The 26,688-nt window shown below is 36.2% G+C and overlaps 1 protein-coding gene across 2 annotated transcripts in view; it reads left to right on the top strand.

Annotated features, from left to right (window-relative positions):
• Positions 1-26,688, top strand: part of LOC134527851 (glycerol-3-phosphate dehydrogenase [NAD(+)], cytoplasmic) — an 86,600-nt gene that overhangs the window by 47,444 nt on the left and 12,468 nt on the right. The window contains exons 8-9 of one of the 2 annotated variants that reach the window (XM_063360809.1): positions 7,060-7,152; positions 22,425-22,754. In XM_063360809.1, coding sequence (XP_063216879.1) covers positions 7,060-7,152; positions 22,425-22,467 — 136 coding nt within the window. In that variant the 3' untranslated portion in view covers positions 22,468-22,754. Of the gene's footprint in view, positions 1-7,059; positions 7,153-22,424; positions 22,755-26,688 lie in introns of those variants that run through there. The other variant, XM_063360808.1, reaches the window with a different exon arrangement.

Genomic DNA, 26,688 nt, shown 5'->3' with positions numbered 1-26,688 from the left:
AACGTGGTTGTTGGGGGACATTACTTTTACCCGCATTGTTGCATAACCACGATGTTTCAATGTGACCAAGGTCAAAAGGCATAAAACACAGCCTATGTTCTAATAGGTCGGCAAGCACGCACAGTATAGACGGCCTGCCTTTGTGCGGACTTTGCATCCGCAGTTTCCACTAAACACGGGTGAAAAAATAAAAATAATAAATTTTAAAGATAAATATTAAATGTTGAATTTTTTTTATTTTTCCGCGTGCCGCGCACAGTTTGTCGCACGGCCTACAAGTGCGCCACACGCCGCCATACACATGTGCGGCACACAAGCTGCTGCCAGTCTCGTGGTGTTAGCCACAGTATCTGCTTCGTAGTGTCCGTAACAAAGTAAGTGCAGTGTGTGCGGTTACACACGATTCTGTGGTCAAAGTCTTCTAAATAGAAAGGCCGTAGTGATACTTCAAACCGAATATGAATCGCAAATTACCGAGTTTGATTGACAAAATAACAATTCTAGATTTACTTACAGATACCATGTCTTTTGCAGAAGTAGGCCGCGGATACGGGAAAAACGATTCTAGCATTCGTACAATAAAATATAAAGAATCGTCTATCGTGTCAAGTGGTTAAACTTTATTGTCCATGCGTACAGTGAATTATAAATGGTCACATGTGGGAAACAAAAATTGCGCCAAATTAATTTTAGCGCAATCAGTGGCGCCGTATTAAAAAGTCTGTTAAAACTTTGTCTTTACTTATTCCACCAAACGCTGTGTCGAGTTGCTGAGTGTGTGGCTCGGATCAGCAAGTGTTATATTCCCCAGCTTCTGGTTAAAGGTCGGGAGGCCGCTACACATAAACATTTCTGGGGCTTGTTTACTACCTCACGGCAAAAGTGGTACAGTATGGTTCACGTAAGTATTGGACCACTGGGAATTCCTCGACAAAGATTAAAAATATGCTAGCTGATTTTCTTTACTATTTTATGTTAAAACATTATACCAAAGTAAAAAGATGAACGTGTATAATACAATGAATTACCCAATAATATTATGTCTGTAGGTTCAAGTTGTAACAAAACATTTATATACAGATGTCCAGTAAAATACCAATTAATACAGTACATACTGTACCACAGTAAAAGATGTTAAAACAAAACACAAAAATAAGTCATAGTTTGTGTAAGCGCTCCACACTAAATGGGAAGATTTTGGAGTGGAATTTTAAACACCGGACTACCTGATTTTGCCTTGAACGCAGCGATGCTGCTCAGTCAAGTGACTCATGCTCTGCCTGTGTGCTGTGTGAACACATTCCCTCCCCCACCCCCTCCCCCTCACTGTTTTTCTGCCCGCTCCAAACTCTTACCTCTCTCTATGCCTTATCTTTCCCTTTCACCTCTTCCCTCTCCGACAGTATACTTCAACTACCCCGCCCCACCCACTGCTGTACAGAATACCGCAACCTCTCCTGTCAAGACAGCACAGCATGGGACGGGTCAGACGGTAAATAAAAAAAACAGCCCTCAAATTTACATTTACAGCGTGGAGCGTTAACACAATCACTAAAATATACGTATGTATTACATATGTATATGTACCTATTCTTATCTTTTAAAATAATTGGACATTTTTGTTTGGTGTACTAATGCAGTGCGTTTCTGTTCTGCATAATGCTTTAAGTATGCCAGGTGAAGCAATGGGACATGATTGGGCTCACTCTGTCTTTCCAACCACAATATGACTTGATCAATGTTGTTAATTACTTGTCTTACACTTGGCACTTCCGATTCGTCCACTTCACTTTCACATTCGTCTTCATCACCATCATTCTCGTCCCACACAGCTGCAATAATGTCTAGTTTGTCGACGGTCTCTGACACAGGATCACTACTGTCGCATTCAGCCCAATTCACTAGGTCATCCAAAGATAGGTTGGAGTCAACAATATTACGTGCAGACTGTACATCGTTGTCACCTAATCCTAGGAACAGCTCATCACTGAAGTTCTTTGTTTCGCTGATGGAAAAAGAACACTTTTTCCAACAATGCTGAATGGTTGCTTTGGGAAACACTTTGCCACGCTAGTCCCACAGAATACGCTACCGCCTTGAGGTTAAGCAATTTTAGGTAAGCCTCCATGTCATCGTCAGAACTTACAATTGCGCTGAGAAGTTCTCGTCAATAGTGAGCTTTAAATGCTCTTATAATACCCTGGTCGAGGGGCTGGATCAAAGCAGTGGTATTTTTCGGCAAAAACATAACTTTTATTTTTCCATCTTGTGACTGCAGCAAATCAGCAGATGGGTGTGCTGGGCAGTGGTCAAGTGTCAATACAGCTTTTTCTTCTAGGTTCAGTGACTGCAGATGGCTTCTCATGATGGAACAAACTCTTCATTGAACCACTTGGAAAATATCTCGGCCGTCATCCATGCATTTTTTGTGTGTACGTACGTAACAGGCAACGTCTTCATGTTTACATGCTTGAAGCATCTTGGACTTCGACTTTTTCCGATACACAGTGGTTTGAGTTTGTGGCTGCTTTATTTGTTGACGGCAAAAAGAAGAGTAACTCTATCCTTATTCTGTTTAAATCCAGACCTATATTTGTTGCATTTCTGAGGTCTAGAGATTTTGTCGGAAGTAGTCGAAAATACGAAGCTGTTTTGTCACAGTTATACACCTGATCATCTGTCAAATTTTCGTCACTCATTTCCTTGTGCAGTTGTTCAGGAAATTGTGTTCCAGACACACTGTCAGAAGATCGGGCTTCGCCTTCGATGCTAGCCTGCTGTATTCGTGACAAACTTTCCATCGCGAGAACCACCCTTCTGAAGCTTTGAAGTCCGTCTTTCCATGCAAATCGTTATGAAACTTCACAGCTTGAGCCCTCAAAATAGGTCCTGACAATGTTACACCTTCACTTCTTTTAATTATAAACCACCTGTAAAGGCATTCATCCAGTTCACTGTCTTCACCTAACTTGATTGTTTTTCTTTGCAGCCCTACATCACTTTCAATAACATCCACAAAATTTCTCAGTTTCTGTTCCTCTTTCATCCACCCTCTGATTGTACCTTCTGGGATACCGCACTCACGTGATATGCTCGCTTTCGTCTCACCTTTTTTCACACACTGAATGATTTTCAGTTTATCTGCTATAGAATGAGTTTTTCGTTTCTGTGGCATCGTAACAAGCGCTAACAAGACTGACTGTAAACACACGGCTTCAATAATGCACAGTCAACAATGACTTGTCTCCGCTTGTCAACACACGTGACCACGAGAAGTGTGCAGACGGGAAATGAGTGAACTACTCAAGGTCACCAGACTTCCCCCCTTTCTGCTTACTCATAGCCCCTCTCATCACTAGCGCTTATATTCCACCCCTCCCGTCTACCCGGGTGTCTTGGTCGCATATTCTCGGCTCGCCTCTCCCCTCCCAGCGCTTGCCGTCAACCAAGCCTATCCAACATCAATCCCCAGCCGAGTCACGCTGGATAATGTCGCTGGACGGTGGGCTTTATCGGGTCCCCTGTCCGATGCTTCATTTGTGAGATAAAGCGACGTTAAGAACTAATGTTTCAGGATTGGACCATAATTTGAAAACCCTACAAGATAGAGGAATAATGTACAGAGATATCTTGTTTAGAATTTCACTGCGAACATTTTCTACACCTAGGCTTTTTTCTGCCCGATGCTTAGTTTGTGAGTTACAATGCAAAATTATCCTAATTGGCTGTCAACCATTTATTCCATTATTATTATTATTATTCATTTCTGATTGGGGGACATTGTTTGACCTGCGATATACCCGATTCCGCGATCAATCGGGGCGCGATATACCGGGAGTTCACTGTACAGTAAAAAGGCTTTTTTTATTTAAAATAATTATCAGAAACTATTATAGAATATTAACAATAAAATACAAATGCAAAACTAGTTCACCTTGACCTTGAACCTATATTACCAACTGTTATACTGAATTTAGGGACCTGAATAAATTGTTATTACAATAAACTCGAGAAATAACACAAATAGTGATGTTTTGAAGTTAATTCCACACCATGTTCTGTGCAGGTGTTTTGTATCTTTTCTCCCCAACACGAAGAACCATCATCTTATCATTACATGTTAGCCTGAGGAATGGAACAGCTTCTTTGAAATAGTACTCGCTGTGCGTTTAAACTGCGTTACTTATGCCAATTTTGACAGCTGTTGTTTTTTCTTTACTACCTTTGAAATGTCTGCAGAGATCTGGAAGAACTACATGCTCTGTGTTACTAATGCCAGTTTTGATTGCTGTTGTTTTATATATTTATTTAATTTGTAATATGCCTATTACAGTTAGAAACTTTAGGGGTAGGCACAACATATACGTATTTACTCGCAGAGGAGTCGCCCCTGCGTATGGATCGCAGCTATAATTTGGGTCATAAAAATACAACTTTTCACCATAAGGGTTGCCCTCGAATATGATTCGCATCATATATCTGTCCAGAGTAGAGTACAAGTGAAGTCTTTGTTCAGTGTCTCAACTTATTGGTACGCAAGAAATACAGCACTAGTGTTAACCCTCGATCCTCTTTTCGTCTGCTTTCTGTGCTGCTTTATTACTGTGTAGAAGGGAGTGAGGTCAGTCCACTTTTCTCCTCCTCTCCGCTACTGATTTACCACCCCTTATAATAACAAAGACAGCCAGCTATCGGCTATCGGTTATCATATTTTTTAAACCAGTCTTCTTCCAGAATAAAAAGCTACCCTTTCTTAACAGTTTCTTTTCTAAAAACTAGCATGCATGTTACAGTCCGTGAGAAAGAGAAATTTGTGTGGGAGATGAAGAACGTAAAATGCCAGGCTTTGAAGTGCAGCTTTCAAAATAACACCAACAATGGCTGTAGTTTTGTCATGGAATGTTGCATTTGAAAGCTGAAGGAATCTCACGCAAAAACAATTATGTTGGGTCACAGTTGCTTCTTCAAAACATGTTGAAGTAGACAAATGGAGATTGTGCCAGTTCACGGACATTTATCAGTTTGGAGAACCATCAAGTCAACACTGCAACATGTCCACACGTACTCATAGAACGCACACATGCGCATGTACACGCTTACAGCTTTTTCTAGATAGGGGATGAGCTGGTGTAATTTTATAAACATATTATCAACAACTCGATGCACATAAAATAATATAACCCTAATAATAAAATAGTTTTCATAACGATATTTAACTTTCCTTATTAATCTAAACGTGGGTAAAAATTATTTTTCCTCTAGAAAGATATCATAATGATTATACTAAAATTATTAACTATTATTCTGCTATTTTTTTAAAATTCTAGAAGTGATATTATATACAACCATAATATTTGTAAATACTAAAAAATCATCTTAAGTATTTTGTAAACAATTTCTCAGAACAAAGTCCTTTAAATTCAGTGTTTATTTGCAAACTCTTTGATTAACTTGCGCAAAAAGGCTGTCTCTCATGAAGGCGGGGGCAAAAATACAGAATTATTTACAGCAGTGTTAGGTACTTTTAAGTTTAAGTGTGTGTTCTCAGTAAATTACTAGCACGAAATCACTCATATCTTTCTTCTGACGTATCTATAAGAGGCATGATGTCACTGGGTTCAAAACAGTTTGCCGTTGAATTGGGAGTGGGCTGTGGCAATGCTGTGACTTACTTTAATTTTTACTGGTCGGGAAGTGGCAGGCTCCACTTGAAAGCCATTTGTAACAAAGCGCAGATACCATTTTTTACCGCAATCTTGCGTGTCATTAGCATTCTCAAGCCATGTTACAGCCACTTGTGCTTGCATAATTCTGTGCTACACCAAACAGTATCACGTAATTTGTATGTTACATTAAAGGCTGCAGTCTTAAACTTATTCCGGCCCATGCACGCAAAATCCTGCGTCGCAGACGCCCAGCAAGAGAAACCATCCTTTTGCCTCGCGCACACACAGACATGTCCGCACGACATGGCTGCCCGGCTTTGTCCCCCTTCTCTCCACCTTCACCACCTAGCGCTGCAGATTGACATTTTGCTGACCACAGAAATTAAATGCAAGTTAAACCTTTACCTCACTAAAACATTTATATAAAAAACACGTATTAATAAACACACCTATGAAAAAAATAATCATCTACAGTGTTTAAAACTTCATAAATACAAACATATAAATTACTATTTGTTCATATAAAACTTGATAGATCATTCCAGAAAGTCTTTTGTCAGTCTTACCAACTTATACAAAAATACCTAAGAAAAAGGTAACTGCCAAAATTTAAAGAACCTAAATTAAAGAAATACTAACAAAACTATAAATATAAATGTGAAATACAATAAAAATAATTATATTAAATACAACAAAATATTAAAAAAGGTTTAAAAAAAATTAGAGAGTGAACTATTGGACACTAGGTCACATTAGGTTGTTAAAGAAAATTTATATAAGTTATAATCTTTACTTTTCAGTTAGGTTCTTATAATAATGTGTTTTTTATTTTATTCGAATTTTTATTAGAATTTTATTTTCCATTGTTTGTACATTTTATTACTTTGTCACTATAGTTGTACTTGAGATGTTCTCCTATGCATTTGTTTAAAAAGAACTTGCCGCAGTTGGGACTGAGCACTCGGGGCGGGGATACTGAAGGAAGGAGTGGGCGGCCTCTCGACTAAGGGTTGTACAGGGAGGCTGTTCCATCGTCCCAACCAGCCAAAATGTAGGGATTGGAGTTGCTGGTCATTTTCTGATGCTAGGGATGTTTCTAGGTTTATTGTTTATTATTGTTGTAATTTTCTATCCATAAATTTGGTTATTTTGTGTGGTGCTTTGTTTTGGTCACTGCAAATATGTGGCATGCTCACTTTCGTGCATTGGCCAATTGCGTATGTGCCTGAGGGGGAGTGTCCATGTACTTGCAGTGACCAATTTGTCCTTTTCCGTATGTGTTGTGCCCACCGATAAAGCCCTCGACTGTTGGTGGGCATGTAAAAAATAAAAATAAATATATAAGTCAAAGGTTTTTCCTTGTCTTGTTCTGATGGTGTTGCCGTGCTCGCAGGTTCCCACTGTTCACGGCCATCCACAAGATCTGCATTGGGGAGATGAAGGCGACACAGTTCATCAACTGCATCCGTGAGCACCCGGAGCACATGTAAGTGGGTGACCGCGCCATCGTAGTTCTTTATCCACCCCTTTCCTCGATGCGGAACTATCACCGTCTCCTTCACTTTAACTTTGTGTTGCAAGCTAGTTCCCGGATGAGCCTTTGCTTCTCGTACCAAGTTGTCAGCTGATCGATGGTCTGACATTCTTAGTGACATATTTGAAGTAAGCAACTAGCAATTGATTGCTGTGATGTTTGGTCATAAATTCAGCTTCTGTTGTATCTAAAAAAATATTTTTAGAAGAAATATTGGAACTTTATTTTAATAATTTTTTTTATGTACTGGGTACAGTTTTGAGGTTTTTGAACGGGTAATTTTATCAAAGGTTATTTATCAAGTTTTTAGTTTTATTGGTTCAAAGATGTACATTATTCTTTAAGATGATGTGTAGCTTACCAATATCTCAAGTCTTTAACAAGCATAATCTGTACTTGTCAAGGGTTCACTATGAATATGTTCGTGAAGCTATAGATACGTACTAACATGACAGCATGCTAACCATTTATTTTGACATAGCCTAGGTTTAAAATGGCGTATTGTGACACCTCTTCTACATTCTGAAGCGACGCCATGTTTGTACGGATGTAGGTTGCACCACAATTTTTGTTCTCTAAAATAAATCACAACTCTAAACCTCTATACACAAGCCTCTGATGTGAGGTGTCAGATGTATCGATAATTTTGTGACAGTGTGGAAGTGATTAAAGACCATGTTCATTAACTTCACAGTCAAGATATGAATGATTACTGTACGTATAACCTTAACTGGTTGTTTGTAACGTGTTTGAGTTAACTGGTAGTCTGTACGCATCCTTAAGTTTTCCAGAAAGGACAGGTGCCCCATTAATTTTGAATCAATGGTCGATTATATCAGTCACGTTTTAATTTTCCCAAAAATAAGTTATTTTCTGGAAATCCAAAGTACAGGCATTAACCCAGATCTTTAAAGTATGTATTATCTTCATGAAACAAGTGCAGCCTACTGTGATACATATGTGGTGTATTTTGTAATTAATTTTCTCGGCATGTAGCATTGACATAAAACAGATCGTATTGCTCGGCCCTTTATCGTAATTCTTGCTTTTATCGTTGCTGTACTAGTTCTGCTCTCTTTTCCCTCTTAAGGCTATGTGTAATTTCATAATCTCTTCTTAAACTGTTTTAACCAAAGTAGTGCTTTCGACATTCGTTGCTTGTGAATTGGACTTCGATTGCATAGCAAATCTATTAATGTAGCAATTGTGATTAATTCCTTTGACATGGAAAGTTATTTGGTTTGTTTTGTCATGATGGTGCTGATTTTATATTCCCTATGATGGCAGCCATTAAGTTCCTGCATTAAGTAAGTAATTTGGATGTTTTGTATGTTTATATGTGTGCCCTTTTTTAAAGAACTTGGCTGAACTAATTAATTTATATTTATGTGTGCTTAATCATGCCTATTGTAACATGTTTGCATAATCAAATGTGGCACATGTGTCATAGATTATGTAGCCTATATATTTGTTTTTACTTTATTGAGTAACAATTGTGTCTTTTTGTACCTTTTTTTTGTAATGCTAAAAGTTGTTTCTGAATTTTTTTTTATCTGTTTAACTAATTCTTACATACAACTGTAGGGTCACTTGGGCCCTAAATGATTTTCAGGCTCCATATAATCTTTGTTAGATCAGTCGAGTAAGAGTGCTCCTGTAAAACTTTAAGGGGGGGGGGGGGGGGGGGAAGATTTATATGTTATATGTATATAATTATTATAATTGTGAACAAATTTTAAAAATGTTATAGGTGAATAATAACAGGTGTTAAAATTAATTCAGTTTAAAGTGTAAAATATGTATTCAGGAACTTCCAATGATTTTAGTTATAAACAACTTCTTTGTTTTTATACTGTAGTGAATCGGATCTAATAGAGTACAAAAAAAAATCAGTCACATCACAATTTATTATACTGTACCGATGATGGTATAATATGTTTACTAGTAAAAAGTGTATATTCTTATGTGGACCTTCTAGGTAATTTATTTGAGTGAATACTGAAGCGGGCAGTTTTTGGTACTTAAATGCTGGTAAGCAGGTACTCAATCTGTGTATCTTTGAACTATTCTAAGTCAGGGAAATGTATGACAAATAATAAAAATACAATGACTGAATATGATGTTGGAGTACTTGCTGACTGTAAGACACACACGGAATCGCAAACAACAGTGTAGAAACACTAGCATACCGTACATGTTACCATTTGATAGTGCAGAGGATTTGACCATCTTTAAGCATTGCTTGGACTACAAATACTGGTTGTTTGCACACTTGTTCCTCACCAAATTCTGGTTAGCAATCTGGCTGCAACATGGGGCAAAGCCCGCACGTCCACAAGTCCTGCAGTTGGCACATTGTTGCCCGTTGTCTGTGGTTAAGAGTTTGCTTGACTCGCCAGCCTGGATTTTTTTGATTTTATGCGAATCCAGATTCTTGTGAATAAATGTTTTCAAAAAGCGACTTTAGAAGATAGTTTTTAGTTACTTCCTAGCACTGAAAACTCAGAGATTGACTTCTAGTGATGCACGGCCACAGGTTTAGTGGCATATCCCCTGCTGTCTTGTGGTTCAATCCATGGCCACCAGGCATGCCAACATGGAGGCACCCCACCCAAGCTGACTTTGTTTTCCTGATGGAGCTGAGTCAGCGAGTTGGCTTACAGCACTGGAAAATACAACCTGATTTTAAAGTTTAAATTCAATATTAATTTTAATACAACCAAATAAGATATTTTTATTCCTGCATATATCAAATTCAATAAAGAAATCCTTTCATTTGCCTTAGTTGAAAAGAAAAAAAAGCCATTGTTTATGCTTTGTAGATAAAAAATAAAAAATGTGAACTGTTTTATGTAATTAATTTTTGATTTCCTCCTTGTAGTGCCGAGAGCTAGAAAAAAAATTTTATTGGGAGTAATTAATATTGTATTTGAGCTAAGAGAATGGTCAATACTATGTGTTTACTGTTGGTATATTTACCAGTGAAATTTCAGAAAGAAATGTGTGATTGATTGGTATTTAGAATGTAATGATATTAATTTATATAAAATTTCAAAATCATGGTATTAAAAAGTTAACATTTATAAAACACAATTGATTAAGTATAAAATTCACAAAACTCTCATTGGATGTAGACATGCCCACCTCTTAAACTATAACAGTAGAGAAGTAGAGATGCAATGCAGAAAGCCACACGGACCAGAATAATGCCACGTGAAACTCTTGCAGACTAGAACATGGGTCCGGTTATAGCAATACCTGACTGTACATTGGCCCACGTGTAGATTAACTCTTGGCTTCTAGTGATTTTCATGTATGGTATGGTAGTGTTTATCACACTTTAAATGTTTGTTTCTTAGTTTTTTGGTAAAGTTTTATGCTGAAAATTTTTTTTTCTGACTAATAATTTTTTTTTTTAATGTAAAATGTCTGATAATACCCAAGAATCATTACTTTATATTAATGGAAGCTTTAGAAATTTATACAAGTCAAAATAATTTAATTGAAAAACTGGTTTGGGTGTTAATATTTTAATACTAAGTAACTTACTAAACTGCAAATGTAATTTTAACCAACAAAATTTTAACCAAAGCAATAATAACTATAGAAGTATAAAGTGTTGCACAATTTATGAAAAAGTGTTTTATCTGGTAATTGGTAACAATGTTTTTTTTGTTCCATATGTTGTACCTAAGGTGAGAGCTGTTTTTAGATTTTAACACATAGACATTAGGTACACATCTGTGCAATTATTGTTCATTGGTTAATTGGTTTGCAGTCATTTTGTGTGTGATTTATTTACGTAATTTTTGTTTTGTCGTGAGTTTTAAGTTGAACAGTCTAATTTGCTATTTTGCGAGCGAGTAAGATGATGTCAAGTGGGATGCTGTGGTTGGAAAGACTGACCATTTCCAGGTACAATTATATATATATTATTTTATTATGTTTGGTATGCAGAGGTTTTAACTGTAATGATCTAACTTTCACTACAGTGAAACGTGCTACAGGTTTGATGCCTTTAGATTGGTAAAGTGAACATGTTAAGGGTGATATGAGTGAAATATCTTTAGATAGTAAATTTGTGAATTCTTTGTCCACGTTTATTTACCTAACCTTACCTTTTGGCTTGGTGGCTAGAGTTACTGGCTGGCGAGCCGGAAGTCCCAGATTCGATTTCCAGGCAGTGGTAGACCATTGCAGTATCGTCTTGCCCAGGATGCCCCAGTCATGCCAATCAACCCATCATCATCTTAGTGACCCAAATAAAATAGCTACATTTTAACTGGTTGTATTTCGTTTATTCAAATTCTCAAATTTTATTTTAAACTATTATTCCTTCGGGCAAAAGCTTAAGTGCAAGGCTAGTCTTAAATTTTAAGTCGTCCCATGTTCATAGTAATGTGCAGCATAGCCGAAGTGGTAGTTAGTGAATCTGTTTGTATACACATTCCACTGTTTGTTTGTTTTGCATGGTTGTTTCATCCACACAGGTGGCATGCATTCTCTCTGGTTTCTGTGTGCGCATAATGTTGTTAGTACAAACAAAAAGAATACTTTCGTAGAGGAGCTCTGTTTGAATTGTGTTTGCGGAGGGAATCATGTTTGTTACATAGACCATTACAGAGGTCGGAAAATGCATCATCGAGGCCGTTAGAGATGTACAAACAATTAGCAGTGGCTGTTAGTAAACATCTGGGCATTTGCATTTGTATTGTATTATGTATATTTAAAAGATAAGTAAAATCGTCACTCATTAAACTTCTAAAAAAGATACTTCTTAAGGGGGTTTTACTGTTATAACAAAAAACTGTATGGGTAAAACTGTAAATTCATAGTAGTAACCTGTTATTGCTATCGATAACTGCGTGTGAAATACACCTCTTATTTTTAACTGGTTGTGACCAGAAATGATACATGATATTTGACAGTAGGGTCTTACGTAAAAACTGTATCTTGATGTCCGGGAGCCTCTACACATTTCTGCTACACAAGAATAGATGGTAAAAGGGTGCCATCACAGGGAAGGTACATAAACCCAGTGAAACTCTCTCTGCAGGGACGTGACATTGCCCGTGTGCGACAAGACTCGAACTCTGCTCCCTGGTACTTACTTCAATCCTCCTGACCTGGTTCACTCTTAGAGTCAGACCGTTTAACAGTTGTTACGCCGTGGGCTCTGAAGGAGTCCCACATGCCTGATATTAGCCATCAGGGACATGTGGTCGCAAAACACAGAATGAAACTTCTCACAGTTAACACACTTTATTATTTAACTTCCACGACTCTCGTACAGTGCTTTGGTTAACAGGTAAAAGTCTCGCAGTACAAATCGTTATACTTTGAAGTCTTGTCACCCTTGTGGCTGACGCCTCTCGTGTTGATTTCAAACATCCCTTACAGAGTAAAAATAATTAAGTAAAACAAGCTTCCTGGCCAAGACAGGACCCAAGGATAAATACAATTCTAATTATTTAAATACAGAAACAGAAATAATTGGTTAGGGATGGCAAACGAAGTCTCCGAGTGCACACACTGTCTGTCTTATCGGGTGATGATGAACTGGGTTCTGTTTATTGACTAGCCTCCCCTCACGATCACCATTAAAAGTATTAAAATTTGTGCCACTTGCATCTGAGAACAAATAATTTCTTAGTTCAGGAAAATTAATACATGTGCGAATACATTTAAAAAAATCCTTAATAATGCCAGTTATTACTTAAATGTCAAAACATGTTCGCTTTGGGAACCCTTAGCTTCCATTCGGAAATGTTCGGGATATGGCCTTTGCAAAACCATTTACTACAAATAAAGCAACGAGACATATTTTAGGATGCTGTGGAAAGAGACAAAACACTGGGGTCATAAACAAAGAAATTACAATATTCTTTTAGGTTATTTAAGGGCTGATGGCACTGAGTCTAAATGCCTTTGCTCACTCCCTCTTCCAGGCCAGTGACGTGCTATTCAAATGCACTTGTGGCACACACTACATTGGTCATGCTAACAGAGCGAAAGCAGTAGGAGGTGGAGACATCGGGCTCAAGGGCGTAGCCCCAGTCAATGTCAGTCTTTTGATTAATGAATTTGACAAGTATTTGGCTTGTTCAGTGAAAAATGGCCAACAAAATTTACAAACTATGTAAAATAATTACAGTCTGAAATTTGCAATACTTTGGTTTTAATCAAAATAATTTTTTTGTAGTTTATGAAATACAATTTACAGGTACAAGAATATAAAATATTATAGGTTGTTAGCTAGTTTTGGCACATAGTTATGCACCGAACTTTGGATTTTACATTCAGGGTACCAGTTACGTTACCTATGTTGTTGATACTAGGTAACAAACAAACTCCCGGGTACTCAAACGATTTTGTGAAGTCAGTTGTAAACTACCATTAACCACATGCTGATCCTTGCTATTTCACAACATTAGAGAGTAGCTATATATGAAGAGCAGTGTTTTTTTGAGTTGTTTTATAATAACTGTTGTTATTTTTATCTCTTGCATGTTGCTACTGCTAGTTTCGCCCATCTGTTAAAGTTTAAGTGGTTGCTATTTCGCAGCCCATCTGTAGTAAGAGGGTTCACCATAGTTGGTAGAACTGTGTGCTTTAGCTGTAGGCTCCCATGAGACATGTTCACTGGGTATAGGCAACTAGTGATCCTCAGGCAAGATGGAAGTATAAAATATCCTTGTTGTTTGTCAAAAGATAAGGCAGTTAATATAATCAGATTGTTGTAGCCATTTTAAATATTTTATTTTTATATTTAAATATTATTTTACATGGATGTCTTGGCTGTGAAGATTATTATATTTTTTCCAGCATCAAGGAAATTGTGCCATATATTTTATACATATATTTTATTTTTTTATCATTGTTGAAATTTTAAATTTTAATAATCCATCAAAGACAAAAATATAATTGTTAAAAGTTTATTTTGTATCAAGATTGCCAGGCCTAAAATAAATAGCAATTCTGTAGTGTTTGAAGTTCATAGTTGGACTTGGTCAGAAATGTTGTTCTTTAGTTAGAGTTACAGTTTTATTTGTAGATTTTTTTTTTAATATGGCATTTGAAAAAATATTTTGTCAAAAATGTTGTATTGATTAAGAGGAATGTACAGTCATTGCTGTTTTATCCAGCCTTCACCGGTTCAGCCATTCTGTACTCCGGCACCTCAAGCCATTTGCGTTCATGTGCAGTTTATTTGCCTAGAGCAGCTAATAAAAACTTGTTTTGAATATCATTCTACTGTATTACAATTGTTTTCCTTAGTATTCCTTTTAAAACTTATTGGCGTAAGATAATGCAGCACGGCTGTGGTTGCTGTATTAAAGATCCTTTACTGTAGTTAGGTGTTTGGCAGAATATCAGTGAAGAAATGCTTTATTATACTTTGTAGCAGTAATGCTGTGGTGAATCAGTTTTAATCTGGTTTGCAGTAATTAAAAACCTACAAATTCTTGTCCAAATTAATTCTAAGTTTGGTGATTGTTGGCTGTGTTGAAGGTGTCTTTGAGTGAAGCATTATAATGGAAAGTTACCTAACTGTCAATTCTATATTTGTGGATGGAAGTTACCAATCTTAAATATGTTGTCATATTTTAAACATTTTGTTTCTTTGTATTTTTAAGTTTCTTTAAACTTGTGATGTTAGGATTGTGATAGTAATGCTGTTGTAAAAAATTGTTCACTCTGTTTTATACCCAAAGTTATGAAGTGTTTGGACTGCGATACATGGGTGATGAACTATGTTGAGTAAAGGTGTGCTGGTTCTCTTAAATTTTCATTTATGCTGTAGTTGATGTTTGATAGGGAACCTTTAATTTTGGATGTTCTCACACATTTTCTTATTAATTTGTGATGAATATGTAGTTTGTGTAGGTTTTTCTTAACAAATATATATATATATATATAAAAACACATCAGTGTTGTTTGTGATGACAAGAAAATACCGTTTTTAAAATTAAGTAAAAAATGATTCTTCATCTAATATTTTTATGGGCCTAATTCTATTCTCCCCTTTTTTTTTATAAAAAAATTCTCAGCTCTGTATACATACACAAGATGTAAGTTATTACAACTATGAACACTCAGTTGTGTTGGCACACATTAATTTTGTACACCACTCAAACAAAAGTTTTTAAATGTGAGCTCTTCACATCTTCGCATCTCATTCCAGGCTGTTTTCTGTGTCATTGATCCTTGAGATGTTGCGTGGGTATTTTCTCAGGCAATTAGTGGTCATCCATTCTTCAAGTGTGATCTAATAGTATGAGTTTGCATGCAGATGGCGATTCTGAGAGACTTTTTTCCCTTACTTCAACTTGTTCCCTATGTGACTACACCAGAATTTTCTTTGCTCTCACTAACAACTTTCTACCATAATAATCAATAAGGTTAAGGTACATATCAATGCCACGTGTTCCACATAACAAGGAACAATTTTTTATGTTGAATAGAGGATAAACTGAAATAACACCACAGTGTGTGCCAAGACAATGAAATGCAATCTAATACACTGTGTAACATTGAAATGCTAGTGAAGTCTTAAAATAAAACCGAATTTAAACTCAATTATCGAAACCACTGAAATTTTATTCTTTAACATTAAAAATTGAATGAACATTTTAGTTTTAGTATAAAGCTCACAACAAATTGTTTGGATTAAGTGGGTTGTAAATATTAATTATATCTGATTGACAATTCACCACTTATTACCTTATTTTTACATTATTAACTCTGTAATGTTCTCAGAACACACAAATGTTTCCTGATTTATTTTGTTTTTATTGAAACCACCATATATTATTATGACAGTCGACTTTCTAATCCTGCGTCGACTGTAAATATGGATATGGAAGGAAAGTGGAAATGGGAAAAGTGATAATGAAATGAATATGATGGATGATGGGAAGGCGAATGGAGGGGAATTTTACCAGGATCAATATATAAACTGATTCATGATATCCCTAAGGCCCTACGTGGATACCAGAATACTAGGGGATGTTTCTCCACCACTCATCTTTAACCTTTTTAAAAGAAACGAATGGTGATGAGTCCCTTTTCTGATGCATACAAAGAAGAGGTTAATCCTGAAAACACGAATCGGTAACTTACAAACAACAAGCAGTTTTTAATCAATAATTCAGGACTGGACAACAGGGCTAGTCACATTACTTTGGACAACATTATACTTTGAGACTAATACTGTTGAAGTTTTTCTTGAGAGAGAGAGAAGTTTTTGTTAAGCCTTATTTTCCCTACATTGGCCAATAGCCGTGGTCGTAACTGTCATCATTGAACTGTTATGACGTGGTCACTCACCAGTCGTCGTCCTGGCAACGGTGTTGCATCGATTCCCACTGACTAACTGCAACTGATGACTCAGACTTATCTGTGGCTTAAGAAGCCCTATCTGACAGAGTTGACTTTTTTTATCATAACAGCGCGAATCCTTTCCGTGCCTCTGTTTTGAATATTCGTCGTTGTCTTATTTCCCCTTCTCGTTTACAGCTGTCTGTCGCCTCATTCATCATTACCCCCTCCTCTCTCTCTCTGCTCATCTGCCCTGCTTAAATTGCATCTCTTCAGCAATTATGAAGGTCTCCAGCTGCGAGGCGCTTGGCAAACAAATTTATTGTAATCGCGGCTGTGTTGTGCTAACTCGAGGAAACATTATTACCCAGCCTCCCGCCTGTAATGGCCTTGTAAACTGTTTCTACTGGTGGCTTTGTTTCCTCATCACTATGACCTAGCAGGCCGTGTCATTCCCAAACACAATTTCAATATTATTAATAACCATTTTAAAAAAAAGCATTCCCTGGGTCTTTGATATCACTAAGTTAAGTGTGTCTAATTTTTAGGGCCATGTCAAGATTTTAGATTACTTTATTTGAAATATAAAGCTCTTATTACAATCAGAATCACAGTTAAGTATGATAAAATAGAATAAATAACCATTATATTGTCTTATATTTTATATAATCTATCATATTCATAAATAACAGCATTTCCAAAAATTGGACTAATAACACCGAACAAATGCTTGTGTTTAAAAAATTAAACTGGTATTAAAGATCTTGACTGTACAAATAACTAATTTTGCAAAGAATGTATTTGGGTTCATATATTTTACTAAACCTAGTTTTGATACATGCCACCCATATTAATTTCTTTATTATTATTAAAAATAAATCAAACTGTTTAGAAATAAGCATCAATATTTCAGGTGTAATGCAGTTTAATATAAATACCTAGTCTTACGTTGTCACAAACTGTTAATTATTTGGCTGCTACCTATCAAAAACAATAAATGTGTGGAATCATCCAAGCAATGACATGTAATAATATATTACCATGACTTTCTGCAAATTGGCAGCATACCAAAATATTGCTTAGATTTGCGATGTGGGGAATGGGTTGTAATACGTAAGTTGCATTTGTGATTTCTCTTAGGCATTGTATGTAGTTTGTGTTTTTATGCTGCAAATGTTACAAGTTCATTGAGTTCAAATATGTATTCAATGGTGGTTAGATATATGTGTGTTTTGCAGTAAATATTTCTTATTAATATTTTATCTTAGGTGCTATAATTAAGTTATGTATTTTCCTTTTAGTGTAAGTCTTATATAACAAATACAGTCGAACTTATGTATGTTCAAAACTGAATGAGATCTTGTTGAATACATTACATCAGTTTATTTGTTAAATAAAATAATATTTGTTACATACTCTTTATAGCAACTTCTGAATGATCCCTATACCCTTGGTGTTTTTTAAGGACTTTAAAAATATAGATACATTGCCATTAAATTATGGTGGTGTATTGGTGTTGGCAAATATGTGTCAACTCTAGAGAATCATAAATTAACTCCTGCAGATGGTTAACAGAAATACTTAAACGCCTCAAAATTACAGGGGAATAAAAGTGGAGCAACTTTGTTATATCAACATAACCTATTGCACTGGCTTTCCCACCCAGGGTTAAACCACTGCAAAACAGACTCCTTACTGAGAACGGCCTTCACCAAATATAAAAAATTTAAAATTAAATTTAAGCTCATTTCCACTAAATTGCTATTCCCTGATGCAGGTGTGCTCAAAAACACAATTAAAGTGTTATTCCGAAAATTCTTTTTAGGAAAGTGCCACTTTGATTGAGCTTACAAAAAAAGGCACAACAATTTATAAATCTTTCAAAAACATTATTAGGAAATTCTTTCCCTTCGGATTCAGCAGCGAAACAAAAGTTAAAACTATACTAACATATAAGTTCATAACTATCAACAAACTTTGATCAAACATTTTTGCTACTGCTCAATTTTTGTGCATAAAAAATAGATGATGGCCATATGGCAAATAAATTCTGAAAAGTAATTAACTTAATACGTAACTACATATCCAACATACCTACCACAAATAATATACGGCCTGATGCAAAATTTATAACAAACCTTTAAATAGTGTTAACAAAAGGTACAAAAATGTATAAATTAAAAACTTTCATTGAAACAGTTCTCGACCCGGGTCAAAATAAAATGTGAACGCATGGCATAAATTCTTGGTGGCCTACAGTCGTTAACCAGTCATTTTGAGAAAGGGTGGTGTTTTTTGAATTCGCATAATAAGTTTTTGGCCAAAATTCCATCTAGAGCAAAATTACTATAGGTTTCACATCCGGGAACTGTAACACAATTCTTCTATCAAAATTTATTTCCAACTGGTGCGCTGCGGCAATACAATGGGAAACCAATGGGAAACCACTTTAGCTGATTGTCCCTGGTTTTAAACCACGACACATCCTGTAGAACAGGTCCACTTACTTGAGTTCAGGTTTCTCGTGAAGAAAACATACGTCTCCCAAGACATATGCCAGTAACCTGGTTTCTAGACAGAATTGAGCCCAGCGATGTGTTGATAGGCACAGCAAATTGGCCTACGCCCTCCAGCACATGGAATCGAAGACACACACTTTTATTCCAGTCATCACGAACCACAGCAATATCACTGATACAACCTTTTCCCAACGCACTTTTCATGTTTAAATGCATGCACAAGTTATCACCGCGAAATATACATCAGCATATTTCCACTACTTTTGCGTACTACAGTTAAACAGCAGCCACGCACGTTTAGACTACAGTGTTATTGTTTATACGTGCAATGAATTCAGTCCGCGAAAACAACCACGTGCGATTCTGTCTTTCGTCGGCGGCCTCCCGGCCCAGACTGACTGCCCACCAGTGCACTTCCTTCCCGCAGCGGCGCTATACGTCACTGAATTTCCCTTTTCTTCCACAAATGCCCCTCTCTCGGCAAGGACAGAAAACTTGTGTTTCATACAGAAACTTCCAGGAATGTATTTAACTTTCTGTACAGTTCTCACACTTAAATATAAATATAAATGTACTTCCAAAAGGCTTTTTAAAAAAGATAAAAAATAAATTACAAAAAATATATAAACTTCAAACTTATAAATAATTTATTTAATAAACATATAATACAAATAATGATAAAATTATGTGAACATGAAAATAAAAAGTCTTATTATTAAAAAGCTAAAATAAAATCTAAAACAATATTTATAAAATAAGCACTATGCAAAATCAAGGTTATAATTAATATTAAAAACATTTAAAAAGGCAGATAAACCAACTCAAATCTTTCAAAGTCCATAGACCATGCAAAGCATGCCAGGCTATTTCAAAAATAGGGGTACATACATTACGAGACCAGCACAAGTTACCTTACAGTGTAAGCTCAGAACTGAACTGGTGAAGCACTAAAGGGCAATAAATGCTATGTTTGAAATGTAGGAATGACAGCACACACATCTGGCATGCCCGGCATTCCCTCTGCAATTAGCAGAGTTGTTGGTGTGATCGTTGAAAGGTTCTTGCATCTGGCACGCGTCTTGTTGGAAAACGTTGTCGTACAGTACCTGTGCTTCCCTCGCACTGCAGTCCACAAACCTGCTTGTGTGATGCATTTCCACTTTCTCTTGACTTGTGTACGCATCCATCTCACTGGAAATACACAGCACAAGTGACGGCTGGAAAGTGCCCTCTAGCGCTTCACTGGTTGAATTCTGAGCACACATTGAATAGTGACTTGTGCTCATCTAGTTGATGTAAAAATGTTGATGATTTCTCAAGATTGTACTGCAAAATATGATATATGTACAGTCACAATATAAAGTCTACTTATTAAAATACAATCAGAATTATCATTCAACTTATTGTTGTCAAAATATACCAGTAGTTTGCTTTTATTGCTTCAGTAACTCAATGCTTCAGCTACATATTTAAGTTAAATATATATTGCTTAATATAAAAAATAAATTTCAACTTTGGAAGCTGTTTAAGGAATACATTTTGCCTCAAAATGTAAGCCTGCCATCCCTACTGTTTTACAATGCCTGCTGCTGCCAAGATTGCCCGACCTCTCTTTCTGATGGCCTCAGTAGGGAATATTGGCTGCGTGTAAGCATGTGCATGTGTTCGTTGGGATGTTGCGTGCCTAATAAGTTGAAGCAGTCAAGAACTTTACCACGTGAAAAATAAAATATTCCACGAGCTTAAGAAGTGTGCATGCTGGTGGAGGGACGCATCGTGTGATTTCCTGTCCTTCCTCTACAGTTCTGTGACCAAAAGACAATTATGTACTATTTTATAGCTAAGAATTAGGAATGCACCTATTCAAATGTGCATTCTTTCAAATCAGCCCATGTAGGTTTATTGCTAAATGTTTGTTATTGGCGAAATTATGATGTTGCAATTAAGTAAAGTAAAATTTGTATGAAATGTAAAATAAAACTTAGTTTTGAGCTTTAATTTGATTATAAATATAATGATGGTAATATATATATATATATATATATATATATATATATATATATATATATATATATATATATATATATATACACACAAATAATAAATTAAAAGTACCTATACAATGTTGAATGATGTAATTAGTATTATATTATTATTATTATTATTATTATTATTATTATTATTATTATTATTATATATGTTTAATGCTCTTATCAAAATTCTTACCTTGAATTACTGTCACAGCATGGCTTGTAGACTGACTAATGCTATTTACCATTGGCTGAGTTACTATTCTTTTGACATGGTTTGTATCTCATAAATATCAAAAAGAAACTAAATCTTTTTAGACACTGTTTTTTTCATCAGCTGACTGCATGTATATATTTTAAGTTTAGTGTTTAAAATTGCTGTTATTTTAAAAATCATATTTTTTATTCAGGGTAACTGATATCCAATTATTATATTTGGTTTTTAGTGCCTCTGACTGTAGGCCAATCGCTTGCTGCACCTCATTGGACAGGAATCATAAAGGCATGTTATGGAGAAGACACATTGATGCTTGCCAATGTATTTGAGGCTGGAAATCCCTTTCCATTGTCATTGGTTGGGATTGAACATACGACCTCCAGAATTTAAGTCAGGGTTACTTGTGGGAAGCAGATTATATTTTAAATATCTGGGAACTGAGTTTCGTAAAATCTTTAAAAATTGGCTTTTTAATTTGTGCTTTTCCTCTATATTGATTGATATCTCTTTGATGCAATATTTGTTTACTGTTGCATTTTAACAGTAAAATGCACTTTCTTATCATATAACTGTATGTATCATCATGTTCTCTTCCCTAATGTTAAAACACTAACTATCCACTGTAAATCGCAAATGTGTTTGGTGACTGATGCATGCTCCAGAGGTACACACGCAGCTCATCTGTCGTAGAAAACCCTATGTCATGCACCCCGTACATCGTTGGGCGCCAGTTGACGTGCCTCTTGAGTTTAGCTACGAGGTTCTGGGCGCCACCGAGTTTGTTAGTTTCCACCGCGGGCATAAGCACGAATGTCTGAGGGTGTGACTTGTTTCTTCCTGCAAAGTCAGAGATGTTCGGCCTCGCGGTTCCACGATGCCCTCCACAATGCAGCCAGGGGTGAGCTCGGACTCCACCGGTAGTCCTGGTTGCTGCTTGTGCTGGGTGAGTCGTCACCAGATTTAGCGGGCCATTTAATAGACACCCATTCCCGGCTAGTTTTCCATGACACAGTAGCAAACTACTAGGTGAGACGGTGTAGAGGGTGCATGAGCAAGTTGCTAGTTGATGTGTTATTTTGTCTTTTGCAACCATTTGTCTTTGCTTCAGTCATAAGTGTTTATTTTTCTCTATTTTAGGAAAACAGACACGGGAGGACCGTCCGTGCGCAGTTCACTGTGAACACACCTGTTCAGTAGTTTGAGAATCTGTGTGGGAGGAGACTTCCATGATTATTGCACAAACATTGTTGGGAATGTATCCAAGAAAACCTTTTAAAGTATGTGACTAAATTTTAAACATTATAAACTATCCCAGCTTTACATTTACATGACATTTTACATAAGGTGTATGTGTATGGTGAAGTAGACTGGACTGACTTGTGATCTGAAACCCTAGATTGGAAAGAAGAGGTTAAATTTTCAAATAACTGATTTTGCATTAATTTCTTTTTTTTTTCTTTTTTCAATCTTACAGTAATTATTTTTGAGTGTTTGGAAAACTGAAAATTGCAGTTTTTAATAATTAAGTATTCACTTATTGTGTAGAAGGGACTTTATATTTATATGATATGGTTCAGTTAATTTTGAAAGTTGAGTTTTTTTCTAGTTTTCGCATGGGTTGATCTCAATATTTTGTTATATAATGTTAGCAGTTAAACTTAAATCGGGAGAAAATGTATAGGCATTAGAAGTGACCTGGGATACAGTGCTCTGCTACGAAACATGAGTTTGAGCGTGAAGTGAAAAAGTATCTAGAACCCTGATGTTGGCCTGCATCTTATCGCCATTTGGTTATGTCCCATTTTAGAGTTGTAAAACACTTTTTTAAAGCCGGATAAAATGCAAAATGCAAACATGATTCTCAGAAGAGAGATCACAAACTGCATTATTTGGATATTGCTTGCTTTTTGTGGATGGCCTATCAAGCAATGACTCTGAAGGCTTCCATGAGCTTCATGGGACAGTGTAAACAGGTGAAGTACATTCACGTGAACCTTCAACTGCGTGTAACACTATCCTAAAAATACTGAATAAATTATGCTGAATAAAAGGTTTTCAAAGAGGTAATCTAACAATTATAGCCAAGGATAGATGCAAAGGTTGAAGTAGCAAATAGTTACATTAACTTAGTTCGTTTAATCATGGGCAAAGGCCTCACGTGGTTATCATACAAATACATCATTCTTTCACATATAATTAATACATGCTTAATACTGATAGTGCTAGTACACATGCCACGGCAAAATACGTGAACGCATATCTATATTTTCTTTAGGATTAAATGCTTGATTGAATACATAATATTAACTTGATAAATACTTGAAAGAAATTTTACAATTAAGTATTAACGCTTACACACAAGGATAATGAATACTAACATGCCTCATTAGAGAATACAAAAACGTCAAATGAACATGCAGGCGACCGCGGCCTAACCTACACTAGGCGGTATAAGCTTACTGTAAAGCATGATAAGGCATGATATAAAAGGAAAATTCACAAATTAATACATTAAATACATTACGTAAAAACAAGTCCTAACGAAGACTGTAGACCAGACGGGGAGAGACGTCAAACAAACTATGCATGGTACTAATACAAAAATGATCAAGGAAAACAATAAATGCCAAATAGAATTTAGACGGTGACGGCCGAAATGGAATTTATAGTAGAGCTATTACCAAGTACCGTTTACATTACTGTAAGGGTCACCACCTTACAACACTTACGTGCATTCTCCCCGCTGTCACACACTCTCTCTAAAGCAAGTATCTGACTACATGCTTAATTCACGACCAGCACCGACTGACTGCTAACGAACAAGAAGAGCCTTCATGGCATTACACCTAGTTTTAATTAAGCAAGAGGGCGCCACGCGCATGCGCGGACACCTCACGAGGGGAAGACAAACACAGCACTGGACGCAGAGAGGGGGGGGAAGGTAGGAAGGGAAGGAGCGCCGAAGCCCGCCGCGCGGCGCGAAGTTCAAGTGACGCGCACCGACCACTTCAACTCGAACACGACAGAATCTATGGTGGCCAACAGTCACAGTGCCTGAGTTTCAATTTTTTTTTTTTTTTTTTTTTTTTTTTTTTTTTTTTTTTTTTTGGGTAATTTATTTACAAGTCTGTCGCAGAGCAGAGTTCTAGTGGATTGTGAGTTCAGTAGGAAGATTGTATAGCATTTTAAGAAAGAGGAAAGAAGATATGAAATATGTGTTTGCAACCTAGCATCTCACCAACAAAGACATACATGGTCTTGGCAAGATCAGAGACACTGCTTTGCATTCTCCGGTCTCCGGTGGGCCAAGGGTACTACTTCCTTGGCTGCGAGTTTGTCACACCAATATGCCGCAGAATGCTGTTGCCCATGTGATAATTTTCTTATAAAAACACGCTGTTCAGCTGTTGCGTCAATACTAGTTTGACTGAATCCTTATAAGGCGTAGTAAAATCACAGGGTCTGTTGCAAACATTTATTTAACGAGTCTCAAGCAGCGATCACACCGCATGTCGGTCCCCGTTTATCCCTTGTTCGCCACTGCCCAGTCTACCCAGACAATCAAATGCATGTAAAAACATCTCGTTCCACGAGGAGAAACATGGCTGCTACTTCGACCTCAGGTCGCAGTATATGCTATGTACATAATTGCCAAAGAGGATCCTGCGGCAGATGTGTACTTGGCTTGTTTTTCCTTCCATAAACTGCCAGCTAATAAAATGCAGGTCCAGATAACTGCCAGCTAGTAAAAAAAAAGGTCCTGATAACTGCTAGCTAGTAAAAAAATGGTTCAGATAACTGCAAGTTAAAAAAAACTGTCCAGATAAATGCCAGCTAATAAAAAAAATTCAGATAATTGCCAGCTAGTAAAAAAAGGATCCAGATAACTGCCAACTAGTATAAAAGGTCCAGATAATTGCCAGCTAGTAAAAAAAGGTCTATATAACTGCCAGCTAGTAAAAAAAAAGAATTATTAAGATTCCTTAAAAAAAGGGGGGTGGGGGATATATTTCCACTAAAATATGGGTCAAGTAAATTTTGTTAAAAAACATTGTTAAAAAATTATTTTTTTCAAAAAATGAAAGTTGGGAAAGGGTGTTACGTAAAATTTGGATTAACTCTATCTTGAGCCGGGTTCACTATTAGTTAACTCTCTGTTCCAATTCTTTGTCCAGGCTGATCTTCCGATTCGTTGAATCACATTGTTGTTTGAAACATGCTTTGAGGGATCGGAGAGTCGGACTGGACCAAGGATTAGAACAGGAATTTAAAAATGGTGAATCGGGCTTGATACAGGTGTTCAAAGGTTTGACTAATTTTGTCTCTTGTTCTTTTTTCTGTGACCAACCACTATAAAAATCATACAGGTTTAGTGAAACACGTGACATGTGATGTGATGGTAAAAGATAATCAGATGAAAATAATGCAGCCAAAAATAATTTGCTTTGTGACAAATGTAATCACGAGATAAATAACATCTTTGAGTATCAGTACTGGTCTCACAACATTGACTGAAAACATGCATCCATAATGACTGATGACTGATGAGGCATCGATAGAATATTTTGGACTCAAGGCAGGAGACATGTTTGTTGTTTGAGTGGAGTGCGACTATTCAAATTAAATTGGTTTATAATATGTGTTACCTGTGGATAGGGTTTATATAGTATAGTTTATTTATTATTTTATATTTTAGCTATTATTTGAGTGTTTTCTTAACTAATAACATTAAATAATTTGAGAAACACATTCACCATACTATGTGTTGATGGGTAACACAATGCAGAAATATTTTTAATATGTTAACTTCAGGAAAAATAATGGTTGTTCGTACAAGTTGATTATTGTGTGTGTGTTTTTAATGCAGTACTCATGGTGTATATTTTGATATCCTACACAAAAATTATGACATTTCATGTGAAATATGTATAGTGCATATTGATGTGTTTTTTAAGTTACAAATTAATTTCTTTTTGTGTGCAGCTTATTGTTAAGAAAACTATATTGTTTACCATGTTGATAGTACAAAACTTATCATTACTTTTTGTATATTTTCTTTGCATTATTTAACAATGCTTTTATACAACTTTAATAATTTGTTAATGAAGACTGATAGAATTGTTTTATTTAATTTGGTTTTAAATTTGTGTGTTGGTGGCAATAAATTTAATATTTTTAATGTCAACTTTTTTATGACTTGACAGATCTGGGTATGGTTTATAACTGTATCAGAATGTTAAATGGTGCTAAGTTGCATGACCTTGCATGTATTACTAGTCAGTTCCTCACATATGTAGCCTGCCTCCTAAAAAAATGTGTTATTTTTATCATGTTGATCGAGCCGTGAATGGTCAGAGTCCGTCCAGAAACCTGTTGGAGAGGTGTTGACAGCAGTAGGCAT

The sequence above is a fragment of the Bacillus rossius genome, chromosome 1, assembly GCF_032445375.1.
Source record: "Bacillus rossius redtenbacheri isolate Brsri chromosome 1, Brsri_v3, whole genome shotgun sequence".
NCBI lineage: Eukaryota > Metazoa > Arthropoda > Insecta > Phasmatodea > Bacillidae > Bacillus > Bacillus rossius.
This window is presented reverse-complemented; position numbering and strand designations above follow the sequence as displayed.